The 23,182-nt window shown below is 55.3% G+C and overlaps 1 protein-coding gene across 2 annotated transcripts in view; it reads left to right on the plus strand.

The window, feature by feature from the left end:
* The window catches only part of Lhpp (phospholysine phosphohistidine inorganic pyrophosphate phosphatase), a 100,860-nt gene continuing 77,678 nt past the window's right edge, over positions 1–23,182 (plus strand). Inside the window, exons 1-6 of one of the 2 annotated variants that reach the window (XM_047553410.1) lie at positions 65–182; positions 10,693–10,957; positions 13,196–13,383; positions 16,959–17,112; positions 21,569–21,632; positions 22,438–22,530. In XM_047553410.1, the coding sequence (XP_047409366.1) occupies positions 10,932–10,957; positions 13,196–13,383; positions 16,959–17,112; positions 21,569–21,632; positions 22,438–22,530 (525 nt within the window). In that variant the 5' untranslated portion in view covers positions 65–182; positions 10,693–10,931. Of the gene's footprint in view, positions 183–10,692; positions 10,958–13,195; positions 13,384–16,958; positions 17,113–21,568; positions 21,633–22,437; positions 22,531–23,182 lie in introns of both variants that reach the window. The other variant, XM_047553408.1, reaches the window with a different exon arrangement.

Here is a 23,182-nt window from a genome sequence, read left to right on the forward strand (position 1 = left end):
CGCGGCCGCGGGCTCAGCAGCCGGTTGGGACGGGGTTCGGGGCGCACTCGGGGCGCAATGGCCGTGTGGGGCGAGCGGCTGGCTGGCGTGCGCGGGGTGCTGCTCGACATCTCGGGGGTGCTGTACGACAGCGGCGAGGGCGGTGGCGTCCCGATCGCCGGCTCGGTGGACGCGGTGGCGAGGTGAGTGGGCCGCTGTCCCTGCCGGATCAGCGCTCCGCGGGCGCGGGCGACCCCCGGCGGCGGGCACGGAGGGCGGGGCTGCCTGCTGGCCCCGCCCCGCCCCGCGCTGGCCCCGCCCCGCGCTGCGCCTAGCCGACTGGAGCTGCGCTGTCCAACAGGACAGCCGCTTGGTACCTGTGGCTGCCCAGCTGTTGGACTGCGGCTAATCTGCATTGAGATGTGTTACGAGTGTAAAATACCGTACACTCTGGGTTTCCAAGGCTTAGACAATGTAAAGTCGCTCCTTAGTCTTGTTTTATGACGATTACGTGTTGAAATGATAGTAATTTGTCGATGTTGGGATAAACAGGTCAAATGAATTCCACCATTCCACCTCTCTTGATGTTTTACTACAGCACTTAACATACGTAGCTCACCATGTAATTCTGTTGGACCGAGTGGTTTACGTGAGAAGAGGAGGAGGGCATTTGACCCACCCTGCCTTGCCGGTAGAGGACACTGCCAGTACCACGGTTGGCACCACCCTGCCTGGGCTTTATAACTTCCCATGGTGCCCCTGACCAGCACTGCTGTGGTGTTAATGGTCAATCGGGAAGGACTCCTTGGCCAGAACTTAGCCTTCCAGAGTCACTTAACTGGGGCACCCTGACCTTGGTGGCCTGATCTCACTGGGACTCAGTTTACCACCCTGTAGATGGCAGTAAAGTGAACCTCTTGGTCATTCTCAGAGACCTCAGCCTACCTTCCTGTATGTGTGGGAGCTGCTGAGATAACAGGGACCCAAACTGTGCTGCACAGTGAAGTAGGCCATGTTTGGGATGCTGGGAACTGGTGAGGGGGTGATCTGGCCTTCAGAGCGCATGTGAGGGGCAGTGAAGATCTAGGAGACACCCTGACCATAGGGTTGGCTCTGTGTAGGTGGAAGTCCAGATTAGGTGCTTTCCTGGCTTCCACTTTATTCTCCATGAACCCCAAAGTTTTAGCCTGGCTAAAACACAGGTGAGAGCATCGTGTGGGTGGCACTACAGAAATGGAGTAGAGGGCACTGGGCGGTATTTTAGAGTGAGGAGGGCCTCATGTGGGGGAGCGTGCCTTTTGAAATAGCAAAAGAGTGAGTTCCATTCAAACGTAGGCCAACTGCAGAGCCTCGCCTACCTGTCTGCACAGTGGAGCACCCAGCAGGGTGCGGAGGGAGCTCTCCTCCCTGAAGCCACGTGCTGGTAAAGACAGCAGGCCGCACAGTCACCTGCCTTTGGGTGGAAAAGGCAGAAATGCAGTAATGTGTTCCTACTGCCATGTTTGCATAAAGGTTCTGAACATGTCACTGGAAGGGGGTTCCTGGGAGTTCATGGAGAGGGGGGGTTCTCAACTCAGGACAAGTGTGGTCCTTGACGTACATGATGGAAAAGAATTTCAGCATGTGTCAGAGGCCCAGAGTTAGGAAAGCTAGGAATGCACGTTCAGGGGAGAACATTAGCCATGTTGAGTGGAAGATGCATGTGGGGGGTTCCCAGCTCCCCGTTTGTTTTTGCTTTTTTCCTTTTTGAGTTCAAGTGTTTGTGATTTTTATTAAAAAACTGAACCAGCTCCTGTTTTAAAGGAAGCCTGGTTAGGGGTGTGTACAGGAAGGTATGACATAAGATGACTTTTGGTGGTCTGGTCATTCTTGGGATCCTTAGACTGAGTGCGGTCCCATTATCTGATCAGTAGACAACTGTAGAAAGTCCCTTAAATTGTAGGTTTATTAAAATATCACTCTCTCCCTTTGTTGAATCTGTTTATTGGTAGGCTAATTAGCAGTGCATAAGGGAATTATCATAAGTAAGTGAATTTAGAGATTTCCCAGGAATTTAAGAGTGACAGCCCTGGGGGAGAGTGACTTGGGGAGTGACAGACCTGGCAACTTGCTTGGAGCCTCAGGTTAAAATGATGTCTCCTTGTCCTTCTTTATTTTCTCTTCTGCCCATTTCTTATTTCTTCTACTTCAGTAGGACACATGCCACTCCAAGTGTGACTGAAGAGCTGAGGGACAATCCAGGAAGCCTGGATGCTGAGAGGGAGGATGGGAGAAAATTCACTGTAGACTTTGTATAGCATCATTTTTAACCTGTTAAGTCCTGATAATAGACATGTATAAAAACTTAAATTGAGCAACAAATAAGCCATTTATAACTTCTGAAATAAATAGTATGTTTTTAGAATAGTAGGTGAATGAATAGATTGTTTAAAAAATATATACATGTGAATACATGTGAAGGATATATAAACTCTACATTATTATTTCTACTTATTTTAATGCATCTGTGTCAATTTCATTGAAATTTCCCAGAATTGAAAACTTGGGACTTAATGGATTAAAGGGTTATCTTTTTTTAAAACAAAACTAGTGTATTTCCCATTCAAAGAACTAAATTAAAACTGTGAGTAACTCTCCCTGAATGCAGTGTGGAGAATGGAGTGGCAGGAGGCAGGAGGCGGGGGAAGGGAGGAAGCAGGGTTACCAGTTTGGAGACTATTCTAGTGGCCCAGGAGAGCTGAAGAGGCTTGGCCTTGAGAGGAAGCAGTCACAGGTAAAGGATGTGATTGAAGTAGGACTGAGGGGATCTGCTGACATATTGGCTATTCTGGGGCCAGGGAGAACATGAAGTAGAGGGTGGCTTCCATGCCTGCCTTGAGCACCTGGCAGCATGGAGAGGTGGCAGAGGGTCGTGGGCAGGTGCCCTGGAGGCTCATGATGTGAGTCAAGCTCCTGGTCCTGTGCTCATTCCTTTGTGATAGACCCCACAATAGTGCAACATTTAAATATCATTTTCTATGTTATTGATAAAAACTCCTGTTATACATACCATTAATTCTTTTAAAATCAAGGCCATTTAAAACAACTTTTTATTAAAGTAAGTTCTACCTATAGAAAAGTACTCGTGGCTGTAGCACTCGATGTGACCAGCACTTCAGAGGAACCCAGCCCCTGCCCCTGGGAGACTCCTCTCCTGATTTCTAGTACTGTAGACTGGTTTTGCCTGGCATGAGCGGTACCTAGATGAACTCACACAGTATGCTCTCTGTGATGTCTTGTTTCTTTGACTCGCGTTCTCTAGAGATTTGCCCCATATTTGTGGTGTGTGGTTGTAGATGGTTCATTCTCATTACTGTGTGATGACCACAATTTATCCATTCGCCTCTTCATGGAGTGTGGTTTCCCATTTTGGGTTACTATGAGTGGTGCTGCTGGGAACATTCTAGAACATGTCTTTCAGTGAGCACACAGATGCATTCATGCAGCATGCAGAGCTGGGAGTGGAAAAGATGGGTGGCAGTCAGGCCCATGCTCAGCTTGAGAGACGCTGCCCAAGGGTTCTCCAAAGAGGTGCAGTTTGCATAACAGCTTCAAGGTACTAGCAGCCCTGAAGTATGCCAAACCCAGCTTGTAGCTGATAGAGGTGAAAAGTCCCTTGCCGAAAGCTTCTGGGGCTATTTCTAGTGAGATGACATAATTTCTCCCATCCTGGGAGGTTTTATCATCGTGCTGTCAGAGGGTCCCAGAGAACTGCCTGCCTGGTTTCCCTGAGGCTTCCTGGCTCCCCTGCCTCAGGACCGTGTCCCCACACCACAGCTTGGAGCCTTCTCTGGTGACATTCGGGACCCCTCTCACTGGTTCTCAGTCACACAGACTTCTGGTGAGGTTGTCACTGATGTCCCTGAGCAGCTCGCACCCATAGACCCTGGCCCCACACCGTGGTGCTCTTCACCTCCTCAGCTGGCTCTTTAGGACAAGGTCCCACCCAGGCCCAGCCTCCAGAGGGCCACCCTTCCTGCTCAGGTAGGGAAGCACCAGGCTCTCACTGGGCTGTGCCTGATGCTTAAAGCTCGCCCAGGGCCTGGGGCCATGAGACTTGCCCTCCAGTGAGATGTGGCTGCTCTGGAGCTTTCCAGGGGGTTTCCTCCCTGTGACTGAGACAATGAGCTCCCTTTAGGGACAGGCCGGACTCACCAAGGTGCACAGCTGCCAAGACCCAGCTGCCCTGTGGCTTCTTTCCACCCTTCCTCTGTGTCCTCCTTGAAATGCAGCGCTCCCTTTGAAGTCCATTAGGGGCTCACAGGAAGTTCCTGGGGCAAGATCAACTGCCACAGAGGGACAAGTGTGGTGGGGGAGGGGTGGTCCTGGGGGTGCACATGACTCCACCTCCTGGCAGCCCCCCAGCAGCATCCTTAGGCTGTGACCCTCGGAGTAGTGACTGGCTGTCCCCACTCCTCCTGTGGTGACAGGTATCCTCAGATTTTCTGAAAGGTTATTTGGGGACAGAAAGTGGGCGTAAACTCAGCTTTTGAACTAAGATGGACGAGACTGATACATCCTTCATGGAGGGAATTCACCTGCCCTGCTGGCTGCTCTTCCGTTTCATGGGGAGGGCTGAGGCACTCTCCAGGCACTGACAGAAGCAGAAAAAGGGGCTGAACTCTCTTTCCCCCATTCAGTTGTCCGTTTGGCCACTCAGACACCTTACTTTGTTCCAAAAACACCCTTCTGGGCACTGGGGATTTTGGTGATGAACAAGGTAGCTGGACACCTGGGCCCTGGTGCAGACAAGGTGGCAGAACAGCGAGTCAGCAGTGAAGGGCATGTGCCCAGAGAGGCTGGCATGTCAGGTGGAGAGACCTTGAGCCAGCCAGAACCCAGCCTCGCAGATCCCACGAGGAGTGAGCTGGGAGAGGAGATGCCCAGCATCTAAGAGCTTCCAGATGGAGGAACGGAGCCCAGGCCTCCCTAGTCCTCCCAGGCAGTATGGCTCTGGGTTCCCAGGCTGCCTGCTCCTTCCTGGAACTGCTCTAGGACTGGTGGGCGGCTGTGGACATCTGTACCTGGCCTGGGTCCCCCCAGCAGGCCTTTATTAGAGCCCACTCTTGGGCGGAGTGGACTCCCCAAGGGGAGCCATTCAGAGGCAGGGCCCAGCACAGCAGGGGCCGTAGCACAAAGGCACAGGCTGCTGGCCCTGGATGATGGCCCTGGAGGCATCTGCATGTGAAAGGCGGTGGACATTTACTGCATCCTGTCCCAGGCCACTAAAGCACATCTGCCAGGCTGCCCAGGACTGGCTGGCCTTTTTGGAGCCGGCGGAAGGAAGCAGGGTCAGCCTCAGCCAGGACGGCCTCATAAAGCAATTCTTACCCCTACCGCCCCACAACCCTCGTGCCGGCCTTGCAGGTGGGGCCTCTCAATCCCCAGTGTGACTGGAAGCCTTGGGGACCCTGTTGAAATGCAGATGCTCCCAGCAAATTGTAGAGCAGCCAGGGACCTTGGTCTGAAGTCAGGCCTCTCTTGACTTCTGGGACCACCTGGTCAGTGCTCCGCCACCTTGGCACTCTCAGACCTTGGGAAAACAGGTCCTTGGCAGTCTCAATAGTAACAGGGACTGTGGCCATTGGCTGGAGCTTCACCTGCCAGCCCGCATCTCCGTCCATCAGGAAGCCAGCACCCACCGGGGGCCCCGTAGTGTTCCTGGGGCAGGCCGCTTGTCTGAGTGTGCCCCAGTCGCGGGAGCCTTCCTGGTTCACTTGGACCTTGGACAAGGGGTGTTTGTCAAGACTGCCGTCACTTGCAGTGCCCTTTGCTGTCGGGGGTGGCTGCATTGTCTTCAGAGATGGGGGCCATGGCCTGGGCCAACAGGTGTGCTTCTCATCCTGTTTCGTAATGTCAACATGGAAGTTTCACAAGCTCGGTGGCTTCCTTGTAAATGCTCCCCCAGTACGTGAATACAGAGAAAAGTCCAAGTCCTCCCTCCCTGACCAGCTCGATTGGCGCCCTAGGCCGATACAGCGGGTCTCTCCAGCCCGTCTCCATTTGTTCCCTGGAAGCACAGAAGGTTTTGAGACATAGCCCCTGACCCCCATCCTCCCAACCATATGCAGCCCCCTGGGCAGCTGCCGGTCACCCCACTCTGCCCCTCTCTGCCCCACCTCCCCTCCTGCTCAAGGAAAGTGTGAGGTTCATGGGTCCTTGGAAGCTGGAGACCCCAGGCAGATCCCCAAACTGGGGGTGCTGAGCTTTATTAGCCTCAGAGCATTTATCTGCCAAGTGAAATTTGGAGAACTCCAAAATTAAAAATCAAGAAGGCGATGTTTGAACAGAGTATATTTTCTGTGTTCAAATCTGTTTATTATGAGGTCCGTCAATGAAAAGCATGAAAGGTCCTAAGAATGGCAGAGCTGCCGTCCGGGTCGTGCGCAGCACAGCGCAGTTCAGATGCACTGGAAGCTGGGGTGTCGGGAGGGGTGCTTCACCCAGACTGTGGGGTCGTGTGCAGCTGTGGGAAGGAAGGGCTTGGCTCCGTTTGGGACTGATATCAGTGCATATGATACGAGAGTTGTATATACTAAATGAAAAAACTATAGAATAATGTAGTGTGTAGAAAATATCATTTTTTACAATTCTGTTGTTACTTGTGTTTGCTAGTGTTTGAGATGTGCCAGGTGCTTCCTATATGTGTCTTTTTAGAATACGGTTCTCACCACAGCCCCATGCGGAAGCCTCATAGTGATGAGGAACCTGAGGGTGGAGAGGGTTAGATGACTAGTGGCAGGCCACACAGGGAGGAGGTGTAGACACAGCTCACCTTCAGTGCTCAGCCCTGGCGCTCAGGGACAACTGGCTGCAGCTGGGTTTGCAGGCCTCGTGGGGGCCGTGAGTGTCCCCGTGGTTCCTCATGCCCCTCTGGCCTCAGTTTCCTGCTCTCTGAAGTGAGCTACTTAGGTGAGATGCTCCAGGCCTCCCCTGGCTTGCGGTTTCCTGCGCACTTGATTCCAAATGGTGTTTATTAATGGCTGTGAATCGATGCTCTGGCCTTGGCCTGACCCTGGGGTCTGAGCTCCGTGGCGGAGGCGTCACAGAGAGGGTGTTCTGCAGGCAGGGGAGGCAGGCCCAGGCCAGGCAGGCGTGTTTCGTAAGGAAGCTGGCTGGGGACCTGACTCTGCCTGCTTGACCTCATCGCTGTCCCGCCGAGGTCACTGGCTGGCTGGCGCACACAGAGACCCTGCCTCTGCGTCCCTGCTGCTTCCTCTCGGTTCAGACTTTGGACTCTGATGACACCAGGTGTGCACTGCTGCCCAACAGTGTCTGGTGGAGCACGGGGAGGGCCTGGCACTGAGCGAATGGCTGGCGGCCTTGCTGGGGGCTGCCGTCCTGGGGGTCGGTGGAAGGGCAAAGAGGAGGAAGGAGTCACAGGCCCAGCTAGCGCCTGGCCCAGGCCACCATTAGTGTCCTTCGCTCTTCAGGAGCTGGTGGTGCTGCCAGCCAGCAAGGGACTCGTGGTGCCCCTTCTGTGCCATCCTTGGCCAGATCTGCTTCATGCAGCCCTGGGCGGTGGGCACTGCCCTTGCTCCATTTCAGGGCTGGCACATAAGGATCCCAGGAGTCTGGCCATGGGTGCCCCATCACCACGGCCACCTAGGAAACCAGTGAACCCTTCCTGTGGCTGCCCTGCCCAGCACGGGCGCCCCTGCCCCTGAGTGGAGCCCAGGCCCCGCTCACACCTCTGGCTATCCCCGGGTCGCGCCAGCGGCCGTCTGACAACTTTGTCTGCTCACAGGGCTCCCGCTCGACTTTCTGTTTTAAAATCCTGGGTTCTCATCGATAAATATTTTACCTAAAAAAAAAAAAAAAAAAAAATCCTGGGTTCTTAGATTTCACTTCTGCAAGCGTGTTTCTGTCTCTGCCGCTGTGGGAAGGGGACCGAGCAAAGGTCTCAGAACCACAGGGAGCCGCCCTGCTGAGAAAGCGCTCCGCTGGCTGCTGAGGGAAGCATCTCCCTCGAGGGGCTGGGAACGCCTCTGAGGAGCTGAGGCAGGTTTGTGTCCCTGCACCCTGGCTCCCTTTTCCGTGACAGGCGGGAGCCTCCATCACCTAGCAGGTAGGGTCTGCTGTATGGCAGGAAGGCAGAAGGCGCTCGGAGGTGGAGGCTTCCTTGTGGGAACTTCTGGGGTTCCAAGTGGGCCCATCGGATCTGAATGTGGATCATCGAGATGCTTCTCCCAGTACCGCATCTGCCATGCTGGGCACTAAGTACCACGCCAGATGCATTTGGGCAGAATTCTAGAGGGCATCCAGGCAACCTCAGACAGGAAAAACGTGTCACTCCCTGGCAGTCTCAGACCCCGTGAACCCTTGGGCTTCTGTTTCCCCAACTTGGCTCCGCATTGTGGACCAGGCAGCACATCCCGTCCCCATGAAGGCACTGCTCCCCAAGTAGGCAGGTCCTGTGGCCCTGCCCAGCAGCTCCCTGCAGCCCGAGGCCTCTTGAGCTCTGCTAGCCTCTGTCACCCAGGCCTGGGTGCTGCCTTCCCACAGTTCCATATCCACCCAGGTGCCCATGTTGGTGAACCCAGGCTCTGGTCACTGGGGACATGGCTGGCCATGCACCAGGATTCCCCAGTCAGCTGTTTTGTGCCTGGTGGGATGCTGAATAGGGCACAGCCCTGACCCCCCGGGAGCCCGGAGCTGGTGGAGGAGGCAGAGGAGGGAGTGGGGACGACACCTCAGTCAAGCTGGAGGCGGGCGGGCTCTGTCTGGAGCAGGCAGGGGTCAGAGTTCCAGAGGAGGGACTCATGAACCAGGCCTGAGGGGAGTAGGACTGGACTCTGGGGCTGGTGAGGGCAAAGACTCGGGATGAGAGGCCTCTGGGTCGGACGGAAGTGGCAAATGCCAGGGCGAGAGGGGAGAGGAGGCGACCCAGGGGGGGAAGGGCCTGGGCTGCTCTGTCCCTGGCAGCCTCCTCACCCCTGCCCAGCCTCCCTCTGCCCCTCCAAGAAGAGCCCCTGGCGTCCCCGTCCTCGGCAAGCTGGAGAGGGCAGGCTGTTGAGCCGTCCCAAGGTCACTCAGGATGTCCAATAATTGTCCTAACACTTTACCTGCCACGGAACAATAATGAGAGGGTTTTCATTATTTTCGGGTGAGCGCTCCTGGCAGATGCCGACAGCCAGCAGATGTGTAAAGTCCGAGGTGATTTGTAAAGGACTGCCTCATCTGAAGCTCGGTAATTGCACCAGGCGACGTTGTCACTCAGAGGCGCGTCCCGGCCTGCCAGGATGAGGTAAAGGTCAGTTCAAAGATCCAGTTTGGACCAGAAAATGGGGCAGCCCCCCACCCCCATGAGCTCCTGGGGTTAGTGTGCCCAGGCAGCAGCCACGGCCGCAGAAGGGCCGTCTGGACATCCAGGGGCCTGCAGGAGGCTCCTTTCCTCCTGGGCTGGGGACAGTAGCCCATCTGGAGCTGGGCCTGCTGCAGCCACAGACCCTCTTCGCTGGGACTGCCTTGCGGCCCTTTGGGAGCCGTGCAGGCTTGGGCTTTCCTTCCACTCCGGACTTCTGTCCAGGCCGTCAGCAGCAGGCTTTGCTGAGAAGTGCGGGGCATTTGCTCCTTGCTTGTGTGACTGCTCAGGCCGCGTAGCTGGTACCGCTGCTCAGGCAGCGTGGCTTAAGTAACGGGCGTCTGGTTTTTCACGGTTCTGGAGGCTAAAGTCCCAGCTCAGGGACCTGCACGGCCACCTTCTGGCTAGGGCCTCTTCCTGGTTGCCGGCAGCTGCCATCTTGCTGTGCCTCCTGTGTGCACAGAAGAGAGCAAGAGAAAAGTGCACAGGGCTCTCGGGGGTGTCCCCTCATGGGGACAGCAGTCCTGTCAATCGAGTGCCTGTCTTAACCACGTCCTCATGGGCACTGGCTCCTGACAGCCACATTGAGGCTAGGAGCTTCAGCACCTGAATTCTGTGGGCACATTTAGTCCACAGCATAAGCCATTCAGAGCTCACCGTTGATGCCAGAGCCCACGTCACCCTTCCTGTCCCTCATGTGCTCACACGGAGGAGCTCGGCACACTCCTCCCTGCTTCAGGATGCCCCGTGGCAGAGCTGGGCACCGTGCTTCCACTCGAGGGTCCTGGCATCTTTGCCCTCCTATGCAAGGGCCCACAGCTGCCACCACAGACATGTGAGGCTCATGGGCTTTGTCCCCACAAGCTGGCGACCTGGGTCAACTCTCGACCCCGGGAGCCTGTTGGATCATCTCTAGAGGGGGTGGTGGCTCTCCGCGCCCCTGCCGGTTTCCTCCGGCAGGTGCTGCTTAGCAGGGTGCCTGCAAGCCAGGCACTTGGCCCTGGGGATGTGTGTGAGGGACAGCAAACCGCCTCCTGCCCTCAGGCCCTGGACAACGGGTGAGGAACAGGGCTTCCCTGGAGGGAAGCGTCCATACAGGGTTGTATTCATGTCACCATTTTAACAACCATGGTGACCCCTTTTATTAATTATAGTAGTTTAAAATAATGAAGAGTTCACCTGGGATTGGTCCCTGCTGGCCAGACAGGAACCATGGTGTGGTGACACATCAGAAGGGGACGTGGTGGCCTTCCTGAGGGAGGGCAGTGCTTACACATTTCCCACTAGATTCTTCAGGGCAGATCATCTCTAAAATGTGTCCTTTGACTTAGAAAGCGCGTATTTCTGATGAACTTCTGTGCTGTTTCCAGGGAGTCCTGGGTGTGAGTGTCCCAGAGTGAGCCGAGCTCGCTCCCGACCACATCTGAAGTTGTGTGTGGAGTGACAGATGTGGGGTGCTGCCATCTCACTGTCACACCGATTGCTCACTGTTCTGAGAAGGTCACATCATCATTCATCAGGAGTAATTAGTCCCCTGGGACCCCCTGCACTTCTTCCCTCAACTGCTCCATTAACTTGGGTGTGAATCACACGTTCCGGGCGCCAATCAATGAAGATCTATCCGCAGTGTACAAGGTGATGCTATTAGTTTCAATATATTAACTGCCTAATTTAAAAATAAAAAGCTATCTTTATGAAGGGCAATTAACCACTAAGTGTAATTGATCATTCATAAACCTCTGATTAGGAAAGGCAAATAGTAAGAAAGGAACAAGTCACCTGAGCTGGGGAAGATGGTGTGGCTGCGTCTCCACTGTCAGCGCTGTGCAGATTTCTGCCTAAATTGCCCCTGGCAGCCCGGGGTGGGGGGGTCTGGAGGCGCACTGAAGCCTGCCTGCTTCTGTCGGGCTCGAGCTCGTAAGGGTGACAGCGCCAGGGAAGCAGCAGGTGAGGTCCTCAGGACTTCCATCCGTTGTCCGGCAGACGTTTATGGAGAGCCTGCTGTGCCAGCACCGGGGAGGCTGTGGAGAACGGAGCAGGCCCTGGCCTGAGCTGTGTGTGGCACGTGCAGGTCAGGGAGAAGGACAGGAAACAGATGGGTAAATGGGACCACTGGAGATACTGATGGGACAGAGAAAGAAAAGCAGGGCGTGAGGGCTAGACACGGGTGTGGTGGGGCGGCAGCACAGGGGGCGGGAGGAGGGGACACTCAGCTGAGACCTGCCACTCTTGCCACTTGCTGTCACTGCCAACAGGGGTTGTATCTGGAGTCCGCTCTTCACTCCAGCAGCAGACAGATGCCCGGCTCCTCCCTGTCTTCTCAGTGGTCCTCCATCCCAGCCTCTTCCCCCAGCTCCACCCTGCGTCTGCCCCGGCTGCTCGCATCTTCCTGCCTGGGAGCTGGGGCACACTGCCTGCCCATGGCATGGGCTGCTCGTCCCTCCATGTGGCCTGCAGGCCACCGCTGGGCCTGGTCTTCCAGGAATCTCCTCTAAGACCTCACACTGGGACACGCGCTTTCTCCCCTCGGTGGGAGATCTGGAAGCACCCATTTCCTGCTCCTGATCCACCGTGAGTTCCAGGATCCCTGTGGGATTCAAGAGAAAAATCGCCTGCGTCCCCAGAGTCTCAGCCTCAAGAGCAGGAACAGAAGCCCTAGACCTTTCTGGGACTCAGTTTCCTCACCCGTTAGCCTCTCCTTGGGTTGAGTTGAGCCTTCGTTTGGGTCTCACTTACTTATCCAATGGCGGTCGATCTCAAGCCACATTTCTAAGCAACTGGGTGTAATCCATGTGTCGCCTCTGAACTCCTTTGATTAGGGCCACATCTGCAAAATCAGAACTTGAGCACATTCCTCCTCTAGATGTGTTTACTAACGGATTAGAGATGATGCATGTGACACTGTATCAATATGTTACTTAGATCATGGCCTGCGGCCTCCCCTTCCCTCTCATTTACTGCCCACCTCCCGCCCACCCTGGAGAAGGGACCTTGCCTCGGGAACAGCTGCAGTTCAGTGCACTAGCCCAGTGCCCAGCACTTAGTAGGCGTTCAGTAAGCACTTAGTAAGTGCTTGTTGAGGGTTGAATGTCATTTCACTGGGAGCCTCTAGTCACCTGCTTTGTGACTTTGCCTTTGGAGAATTTGGCCAAGTGCAGCCTGGATGCAGCAGGTCTGTTGTGGTGGCAGGCGGAAGGATGGAGGCTCAGGGTCACACCTCCTTGGTGCAGGGTTTGCTTGGGTCAGGCCCCAATCTGTCCATCTGGAACCATCATTGCTCTGGTGATTGTGTCGGGTAACCCTTCCTCTCTGACAGCCACGAGAAGACAGACCTCCACCTGGTCCCTCTGCCTTTGGCCTTTTTGGGAAATGTGGACTCAAAGACAGTAAGGCCAGATACACAGCACTCAGAGGCCAGGTGGAATGCTGTGGAAAGGCACAGAGAAATAGCTCCACGTCTTCCAAGGTGGAGGTGCTCAGTGGGATCGGGGTGGGGGTGGAGTGAGCATGGGTGCAGAGGCGTGGGACTCAGGTCGAGGTGCAGAGACGTGTCCTCAGTCAAGGGGTACAGTGTGTCCCAGGTAGAGGGAGAGGTACAGGCAGAGCAGGGGGAGCTCTGGGGAATCTCAGATGTATCAAGTCCGGTGACGGGGGGACAGGAGACGGTGCGCCATGGCCTGAGGTCCCCAACAAGGGGTCTGCTCTAGGTGAGACCTCTCATCCTGAGCACACCTGAGGCCCCTCAGAACCACCTCCGGTCCCAGAGTGAACTTCATCAGTGACCCTGGGAGAAGTGTCCGTCTCTGGGTCCCTTCCCAGGAACCCATACTCCACGTTCTGACAGCACCCTCACCTGTCATTTTCCCACCACAGACTGAAGCGGTCCCAGCTGAAGGTGAGATTCTGCACCAACGAGTCGCAGAAGTCCCGGGGAGAGCTGGTGGCACTGCTTCGGCGGCTGGGATTCGACATCTCTGAGGAGGAGGTGACCGCCCCAGCCCCGGCCACCTGTCAGATCCTGAAGGAGCGAGGCCTGCGGCCACACCTGCTCATCCATGACGGTAGGCCTGCTGAGTCCTGGGACCGTCGGGGTGAAGGTGTCCCCTCAGCAGCATGGGGGCTGGGTGGAGGGTCCCCTTTCTCACCTGGACAGAACCAAAGGAAGGGACATGGAGCTGACACCTGGCTCCTGCCATGACACTCCTGGGCCTGTGGGGTAGAGACCTCGTGGGGGTAAGCTGGGACCAGGCCCCATCCATCCCCCAACCTCAGCAGAGGGTCACTAGAGGCCACTCTGGATGGTTCCGGAAGGAAAGCCTAGGATGGAGTCCCTTGATCTAGACTGGTCAAAGGGGCCAGGGGGTTGACTAGGGGACAGTGGACAGCTGGATGCAGGCCTGCCGCTCTCTAGAATGTGGCACCCACAGCCAGTCCTGCTCTTTGATGCAGCTTGCAGATGACTGTAGGAACAGGGTTTGCATCCTGATTTTACTCTGAATGCAGGACAGGAGCCCCTTTGACCCTCGTTGCTGGGAGTTTGGGGGACAAAACTAAAAGAGCAATATGACCTGGTGCTGTCTGAGTATTTAGAAAGAAGAGACATCAGCAGCACTCTGGAATTCAGGGCACTTCTCCGTCCCCCCACAGGGCCCTCTTCCCTGTGCCTCTGCACTCGATTTTGATTTTTACAAACCCCTGGGCAGAGGCGAGCTGCTTTTCTCCTTTCCAGGACAGGAGTGGGGGCTCTCAGAGGTGGAGGGTGCTCCCTGGAAGACCCAAGGGTTGAATTCATAGCCCTGGAACCAAGGAAGGGCAGCCTGCCCAGCCTTTAGAAATCGTGCTTCTCCGAGTCCTTTCTCTGGAACCAGGATCCCTGCCAGTGTCTTTAGAACATGGTCCTCGGAGAAAGGAGACTTAGGAAATTCTGTCTCCCTGGACCCCAGAGAAAGGTTTCTGGACGTGGGAGTGGGGTGGCGCTGGCAGGAGGAGAGGGAAGCACCGCATTTACCTCAATGGCCGCGTTGAGCTGGGATCGGAAGGAGCCGGCGGTGGAGCTCGAGCAGGCTGGAGGGGGGCGTCCTGCCTCTTTCCTGTGTGCGCGCCTGCATCTTCAAACTGTGATTTTTTTAAAAATTCAAATGTTATTGTTGATGGATTTCCCCTCAACATTTTATTATGAAAAATTTCAAGCATTTAGTAAAGCTCAAAGAATTTTCCTGAGAGTATTTTTATACCCATCTACTGGATTTTGTCACCGACTCCTCCCGGGTGTCGGTCCATCCCTCTCTCCCCCTATCTATCTGTGTTATATTTTCAGTTCACTGAAATGGCAGACTTGGTAGATGTCCCCTAAGTGCTTCAACATACTATTATAGCAGTCAGTATCTGTGTCTTTTCTGTTGATGCAAAGTTTGCATACAAGGACACACTCAAACCTCAAGTAAACTCTGGCTGTTTTGACAAGTGCACGTACCTTTGTGGCACCTTTGTGACCCAGCGTCTACCACATCACAGGGTGTGGGGACTCATGCTTGCAGTCCCAGCTACTCCAGGGGCTGAGACAGGAGGATTGCAAGTTCCAGCCTGGGCAGCTTACAGACTGTCTCAAAAGATAAAGAGAGCCGGGGAGGTAGCTCAGTGGTAGAGCATCCCTGGGTTCAGTGCTCAGCACACACACACACACATACACACATACACCACACACACACAACACACACACACACACACACACACATACACACATACACCACACACAACACACACACACCACATACACACATACACCACACACACACACCACACACACACATCACACACACACCACTCATACCACACACACACCACACACACACCACACACACACACACACACACACACACACACACCACATACAGTCTGAACATCACCATCACCTGAAAGACCCCTGCCTTTCCCAGCCAGTCCCCAGCCCCTGCCCATTAAGGGTGACCGTTATTTTGATACTTTCTGTTGTAAGTAAGTGTTCTTATCCTAGAATTCCATATGAGTCATACTGTGTGTGATCATGTCGGGCCACAAGACCGGCCCAGCCTCAGTGTGTCACCAGGAGGACTCACAGGGCCCAAGCAGCAGCCACACTCAGGCTGTGGTTTGTTTAGTGAGAGAACGCAGACAGCTCGCAGGCAGGGAGATGCACAGGGCAGAGGCTGCGGGACACCAGCTGTGAGGTCCCCTCGTCCCTGGAGTTGCACTGGCTGTGCTCGGTGGCAGTGATGAGTGGCAGCCACACATGTGACGTGTTGGTAAGCAGGAAGCGCCTCGAGCCTCCGTGTCCGGGATTGGGTTGGGGTCAGTCGCGCAAGTGAGCAGGGCCACCAGCGCCGAGATCAAGCTGATACAGTGTGGCACAGGCCTCAGGCGCCTGGATCCCTTATCGGGCAGGCTGTCCCTGGGCCAGCAGTTTGCTCCCTGGAGCTGGGCGAGGTCAGCCCTGAAGACCCTCTTCGGGACGTGCAGGTCTGGACAGGTTGGGCCTGCTAGCCAGCCCTTTCTTCCGCAGTAGTCTTTTGCTGAAGCTTCTCGTGCAAAACACTTTTTCACCAAAACTTCCAGAATTTTCACAAATTTTTCTTCACTGGAACATTTTTGATACTCCTCATACCTTTAGCACAGGTGGGCGAGTGTTGTTTTGCCAGGTAGTGGTCCGTCCATGAGTGTGCCGCCCTGTCCGTCCATTCCCACACTGCTGGGCGCCCGGCGCCTTCCAGTTTTAGGCTCTTAGGCAGCGAGCATTCCTGCGTGGTTCTCTGGGTAAACGCCTAGGAGCGGAGTCCCTGGGCCTGAGGGCAGGTGCAGGTTCAGTTCTCTAAGACCCCGCGAGCCCTCTTCCAGGGGGTGTGCTGATTCACCCTGCCAGCTGCTGCACCCACTCTGTGCTTGCTGGCTCTGGATGCTGTCCGTGTTTTTAATTCTCACCGTGCTGGTGGGCAGGAAGCGGTCTCGTGTGGCTGCCTCAGCTCTTTCCATCCGGAAGGCCGACGTGGAACACCAGGCGTGACGGGAGCAGGCTTCCTCTGGGAACCGAAGCCGTGCGCCTGGATCTGTGTCCCCGCCTCTCTCTGCCGCAGGAGAGAGGGCCCTTCCTACGGGCCTGGCGGCCGGAGGCGGGACCTGCTGCTTCTCAGGACCTACCTGAGGGTTCCCCTGAAGTGTCCCTGCCCTTCAGCGAGAGGCCAGCAGGGCCAACACTCGGGATTGCGCCCATGCTGTCCTCCCACCAGGTCTCCCGCTTGGTGGTGAAGCTCTGGGGAGGCGAGGGGAGCTCCCAGGGCTGGTGCCAGGGTCGGGTGGAGGGTCCCTGGAGCAGCTCCGTCTTTCTGCTAACGAGCTCTCCAACTATGGGGATCCGGGATTCCTCTGTCTCCCACAGGAGAGTAACACCCTCCCTGTCCACATCCCGTGGAACTGTGGGGCCCAGACAGGAGCAGGCCCTGTTAGAAATAAATAATTAATTTAATAAAAAGGAAAAAACCAAACATAGAGCCTCTGAGAGAGAGGCAGATGTGCCCAGAGGGTGCCTGGTCAGCTGGGGGTCGGCCGCGTCGTTCCTGGGCTTGATCCTGGTCTCTCTTTCCTGTCTCTTTCTCTCTTGCTCCAGGAGTCCGCTCAGAATTCGATCAGATTGACAAGTCCAGCCCGAACTGTGTGGTAATGGCAGATGCTGGTGAAAGCTTTTCTTATCAGAACATGAATAAAGCCTTCCAGATACTCATGGAACTGGAAAATCCTGTGCTCATATCGCTGGGAAAAGGGTAAGTTGACTCCAGAGACAGGCACTTCTGGCTTCTTTGGACGATGCTCTTGGTTCTCTGACACATAAGAAGGTTGCCAACAGTGGTGTGGAGTGAGCTCAGAGTGGCCGGCTCTCTCCCTGCCTTCTCTCCTCATTTCTTCCTTCCACTTCTTTAATAATTTAGGAAACCAGAGTACTCTGTCCTCTGGAGCTGGTTGATCAAGCATCTGTGAGGACTCCCGGCTAGGAGAGGCCAGGCATGGGGTGGATGGAGACTCTGCAGAGATCTCAGAGGCCAAATGTTGATCATTCCAAGTTTGGAGTAAAGAAGGCAGTGCAGTTGGACAGGATGTAGCCAAAGTGTTGAAGAATGGTCCCAAGGGACACCTGAGTAGTGACCAGTTGGCTCGAGGGCCTGGGGGATAATCTGGTCTGGGCACCAGGCGTCTGTGGCCCCAGAGCATCATCTCTGTAAAGCAGTAGTTTTATGAGCAGCCCTTCGTCTGAGCCTCTGGCCCATGCCTGAGTCATCTTTCTGTTGCTGTGACGTACACCTGAGATAAATCAACTTAAAGAGAGAAAGGTTTATTTTGATTCATAGTTTTGGAGGTTGAGTCCATGGTCACTGGGCCCTGTTGCTTTCAGCCTGTGTGAGGCAGAGCATCATGGCGGAAGCGTGTGGCAGAGGAACCTGTTCACCTCACAGTGGCTGGAAGCAAAGAGAGAGAGGACAGGGTGGGGTCCCAGCATCCCCACGCACACCCCCGAGTGACCCGAGTTCTTCCGTAGGCCCCACCTCCTGAAGGTCCCACCACCCTCCAACAGCTCAGTCAGCGGGGCCAAGTGCCCACTGCAGGACCCTTCAGGGATCACTCCGGATGCAAACCAGCACCATCCCTCTCTCTAAAGAACCAGCTGTGGTTACTTTTCTCAATACCTCTGCTGACTGCCAAGAGAGTGCACTTGCTATAGATGCAAAAGGAGAAATCAAAATATGGTTTTAGTCTCACTGCACAGGAATCCAGCATCTTGGTGTTGGCTGCGGGGACCCTCACAGATGGCGTCTCCACAACCTTGGCGTCCAGGCTGACCTTGTTTTGTCACCTCATGTTTATTGTTCACCAAGCCGATGGCTTTGCACACCGTGAGTGGCTGTCTCTGAGACGCGGTCCCCCATGGTGTGGCTGTCCTACAGTTGTCTTCGCCGGTCGCTGTGGGGCTGTTTCTGATTTCCCACCACAGCAGTGGCATCTGGGAGAGTTAGGGGGTGGGCATCTCTGGGGTTCTTGGTGCGCGTTGCCTGGTTGCTTTCCAGAGAGCCGTGCAGGTTCATCCCATCGTCGACAGAAACAGCACTAGAGCTCTAGAATCACAGCCTCTCGAGGCTACAAGGACACTCTGGGGTCCCTACCCCAATCTTTCAGGCGGAGCTGGGATCCGTGTCCAGCTTGGTCCTTCTGTGACTGGTTGTACGGCATCTGCCTGCTGAACAGGACCAGCTGTTTGAAAGGACAGGAAGGGACCTTGGATCTGGCCACTGGCCTTTGCAAGCACTTGACGCCCTTGGTTCACTGGGTTCTGATCGCAGCCTGGAGCCGTTGGCAGTGTTGTCGTCCCGCGGGTTGGTGCACAGAGGCCTGTAGAGGCGAAGCGAATCCCGTCCCCCAGTGGCTGCTGGAAGAGACAGGAGTGCCCCTGGCCTGGACCACCCCAGGGCCTCTGCTTGCACCTCTGGGTTACGTTCTAGAACAGAAGTTTGAACCTTACAAGATCTTCAAGTGTTTTTGAGCCTGTGTTTAAAAGTTGGAAGATTTTACATCAAGTGTCCAGATTTCCAGGTTCTGAGGACGGAAGGTCGGGGTGCGGAGCCCCCGTCCCCTCACACCCGCAGAGCCCAGCTCTCCTACTCTCTGTTTCCAAGCTTCACCGGCAGTTGTCTTTTTTATCTTAGGCTGTTTGTTGTTTTTCTCAAAGTAGAGAAATACCTCTTCATCCAAATATGCAATTGAGAGATGTTTCAAGAAAGAAAAAAAGGGAATATGTATTTTCAAAAGCTAGACATTTCTAGTGTGTTGAACAGAGTGGGTCCCGTTGTAGACAGAGTTCTCCAGAGAAAGAGGAGCCTGCAGGGTGGCTAGAGATGTTGGTTTGGAGGCTTGGTGCGGCCAGAATCTACGAGAGGGGCGGCAGGCCGGCGCTCGGGCGGGGCTGCAGCTGGCTCGGGCCGTCTGCCCGCCATTCCTTCTTTTCAGGGGCGGGCGGTGTGCTCTGTTAAGGCCTTCGACTGATGGGATTCGGCCCGCCCACGTTATGGAGGGTGGTCTGCTTTACTCAAACTCCACCATGTAAATCCAGAAAAACACCTCCGTGGAAACGTCGAGAATCATGTTTGATCAGCTGGTCACCGTGGCCCCGTCAGGGTGATGTATAAATCAACCACCACGTTCTCTTATCACCTTCTGCAGTTTCATCACTGCTGTGGGGCCCGCCCAGCCCCTGGCCTGCTGGCTCCCTTGCCTGGGCTGGGCCCTTGGGTGGGCCTTTCTTGCTGATGCATTATAATCACGTATAACGGTGGGATTCGTTGTGACACGCCCATACATGCACAACGCAGCGTTTGGTCTGTTTCCTTCCCTCGCACCCCCTGGGCGTGTGGGTCAGCAGCCCTGCACTAGACCACTGGCATAATTAAGAAGCTCTTCATGACGCGTTTATGTTAGATTTTCTTCTTTAAAGTTTTTCTCATAATTATTAAAGTAATAATATTCCAGATCATGAGTAGTAGTCAAATCGGAATGTTGTTGGAAAAAAAGATGCTCTCAGGTCTGTAGTGGGCAACCCCTGGGCAGCAGGAGGGCTGGGCAAGAGGTGGGTGGGCCTCCAGCTGGGGGTTCCCACATGGGCATGGGGTGGTTAAGCCAGAGGAGGAAACGGAGAGCTTTTGGGCGAAGTCACAGCTTCTCTGGGCCCGAGACCCAGGACAGGCTGCTGTCGTGTGCTGCTGCTGACCCAGGTGGCCGCTGCGTGCACGGCGGAGGAGGCAGGCCCGGCAGTGGAGGGCGGGGGCAGGCCAGGGTGTCCTCCTCCTGGAGATGGAGTGATTTACATTTGGCATCTGTTTGGACCCAAGAGTGGGAATTGGCTTTGTAATTTCTTCTGTCATGCCGCCGTCAGAAAATTAAGCTGTTTACGCAACAGACTATGGAAGGTTAATGGCTCTTCTGGGAAAGGTCAAGTGGTCATTTTGAAGGGAGCTGTGCTGAATAATCGGAAACGGCAGGAGAATAAAGCATAAAATCGGATCTGACTGCTGCTCCCGCTGGTCCCCTCTTCCCGGCGCCGCTTCCCCTGTGGTGGAGCGTGCGGGGCCTGTCCAGGGCCGCTGCGGCCCTTTGGGTCAGAAACAAAAGAGAAATATTTGCAGTCTCTAGGGCATAGAAATAAATTAAATACTTGTATTTACTGTACCTCCAAAAATTTTTGTCCAACAGTTGGCTCAAGATGGCTTTTTCATTTTCCTGAATGAATAGGAAATACAGAAAAATTCTTGGTTCTATAAAGACCAGCCCAGATTTGGTTAAAAAAGAAGGAGATATTAGAGACTCTCATTTTGATTTCTAGGAGTCAGCGGTCCTTTTGAACCCCAGAAATCAGCATGAGAAGCCCTGGGTTTCGATTGTGGGTCTTCAGGCTCCCAGGCCCAGAGGCCTGTGTGACCCAGAGTCACTGTTAGAAAGCCAAGACAGGGTTTGCACCCGAAGCCAACCCACTTTGCTCTTCTCTGGTTTTCTGCACACGTGACATTGAATGTCCCTGAATCTGGAGGGCAAGGCGGGGAAGGGACACGGATGTGGCGGGTGGCAGACACCCTCACAGCTTTGGAGTCAGATCCACTCTGCTCTGGGGTTTCTGGAAGTCCTTCAGAGAGCACAGGCTGGGCTCCCTTCACCGCTCTCTGTGGCCGGATGGCTTTGCTCAGAGAGCTCTGTGCTCAGGTCCCACATGGGTGGCCAGGCCAGGCCATGGGACCAGGGCTCAGCCCAGCCGCTGGCCTCATGGAACCCACCTTAAGCCAAGCCGACTTAGCCTCCATTGGCTCCTGAGAGCATCTGGCACCCATGCAGCCTGGCCCCTCGCTTGACTGGCCAGTGGGAGATGTGGCAGGCGGATGTGGGACTAATGGCACTTTCTTCTTCAGCCGCACTTAGGGTTAATTATTAGCAACTGGGGATTCACCACACGCTCTGTGGGCCGCTGTTCCTTCCTGTGGGCACGTGGCTTTCTCTGTGTCAACCACTGGATCCAGCTGCCCCTGGGGCAGGGGGTTACTCAGACTGAAGGCCCAACCTCAATAGGCAGCTCCAGGGCTGCTGGACCATGGGCTCTGCTGTCCTGGCCCCACCAGTCAGCTCGGCACGGCACCGGCGCTGCCCGCCCCGGGGCTCTGCTCACCTCCCCACTCTGCTCTCTCGTAGACGCTACTACAAGGAGACCTCGGGGCTGATGCTGGACGTCGGAGCCTACGTGAAGGCGCTCGAGGTGCCCGGCTGGTTCTGCCCCAGCCCTCTTCAGACATGTTTGACCAAGACGCTTCAGAGCTTCCTGGAGAAGGGACTGGGCTTGATGCATTAGTGGCCTTTCATGTTTCAAAGTCGCCCTCCTGTGCGGGGCTTCCAGCCATGCACTCCCCATCCTCTGGAGCTGTCCTGGTCACCTCTCTGTCCTCCCTGTGCCCTCTTCCCGCCCCTCCCTGCCTGCTCTCCCAGCATGCTCTCTGCTGCTCTCCTGTCTGACTCATGGCTTGGTGTCTGTGCCGACCACTGGCCTCCTTCCTGACGCTCCCCTCCAGCGTATGAGGCCCTCTGTGGCCAGGCCCTCGAGTCCGCTCTGACCCACACCCCGTTTGCTGCCCTCGCCCCAGCTCCTGCCCCGAGTCAGCCTCACAGCGGCAGCTCCTCCTTCCGCTCTTCGGTGGGAGGAAGGGGCAGGTGGCAGGTAGAACCTGCCTCTCTCGGGAGGGCCGGTGGTGGAGCTGGAGGAGCCTCGGGAGGAAGCAGGAGGGATGGCAGCAGAGTGGGCGAGAGTGGGCCCGGCCTCCTGGCGCCAGAGGCTCGTGGCTGTGCCTGCCAGGGGTGCCTCCTGCTGTCACGGGCCTCGGAGTGGGTGACGCTGGGTGCCCTAAGCACGAGAGTCACGACGCTCTTGCTGTGAGACGGGCTTCTCACGCCCGCGGCGACCTTCCCTGTTGCGGCTGCTGACCTGGGGACACATTGGGACGTCCTTTCATGGGCACACACCTGATCTGGACCCCAAACCCATGCTGTGTCTTTCTCCCTTTTCCCAGTACGCCTGTGGGATTGAGGCCGAAGTGGTGGGGAAACCTTCCCCCGAGTTTTTCAAGTCTGCTCTGCAAGCGTTGGGAGTGGAGGCGCACCAGGTAGGGATGGCAGAATTTCTTGTCTTTTTTTTTAATTGTGAGAAATTCTAAACACATACAAAAGTAAAGAGAATACCCAGGCACCCTCCCTCGTATCCGTCAACATAAGCGATTTCAAACGTACGCCAAACAGAGAGGAGGAGGCAGCCACCCCCGAGTGTCCATCCGCCAGATTCATTGGAGTCTGGCTTATCTCTTCTTTCTCTTAAAAGATTTTTTTTGCTCTCATAGTTTCAAGCAAATCTCAGACTTACTGTTATCGTGCCCTATCATATTCCCACATGCCTTTCAAAACATGACTTTTGGGATGTGACCTCAGTGCGTGAAGACCCTTAGCAAAGGCCCAGAGGCACATGGTAAGATGCTCAGCATCACCCCTCGTTAGGAAATGCAAATGAAAGCCACAAATGCAAATGAAAGCCACAGCAGGACATCACTTCCCATCCTCATTCAGAGAAAGTCCACAGAAACTGGCAAGTGTTGGCAAGGGACGTGGAGAAATCAGGACCACGACATACTGCCGGGAGGAGTGGAAACAGGCTCAGGGGGTTAAAGGTAGAATCTGCCATCTGACCTGGCAGTTCCTCTCCTAGGGATGCGCCCAGAGGACACGAGCAGGTGTTCAGCTTGTGGGCTGGGGATGTGGCTCAGC

This window comes from Sciurus carolinensis, chromosome 5, assembly GCF_902686445.1.
Source record: "Sciurus carolinensis chromosome 5, mSciCar1.2, whole genome shotgun sequence".
Lineage (NCBI taxonomy): Eukaryota > Metazoa > Chordata > Mammalia > Rodentia > Sciuridae > Sciurus > Sciurus carolinensis.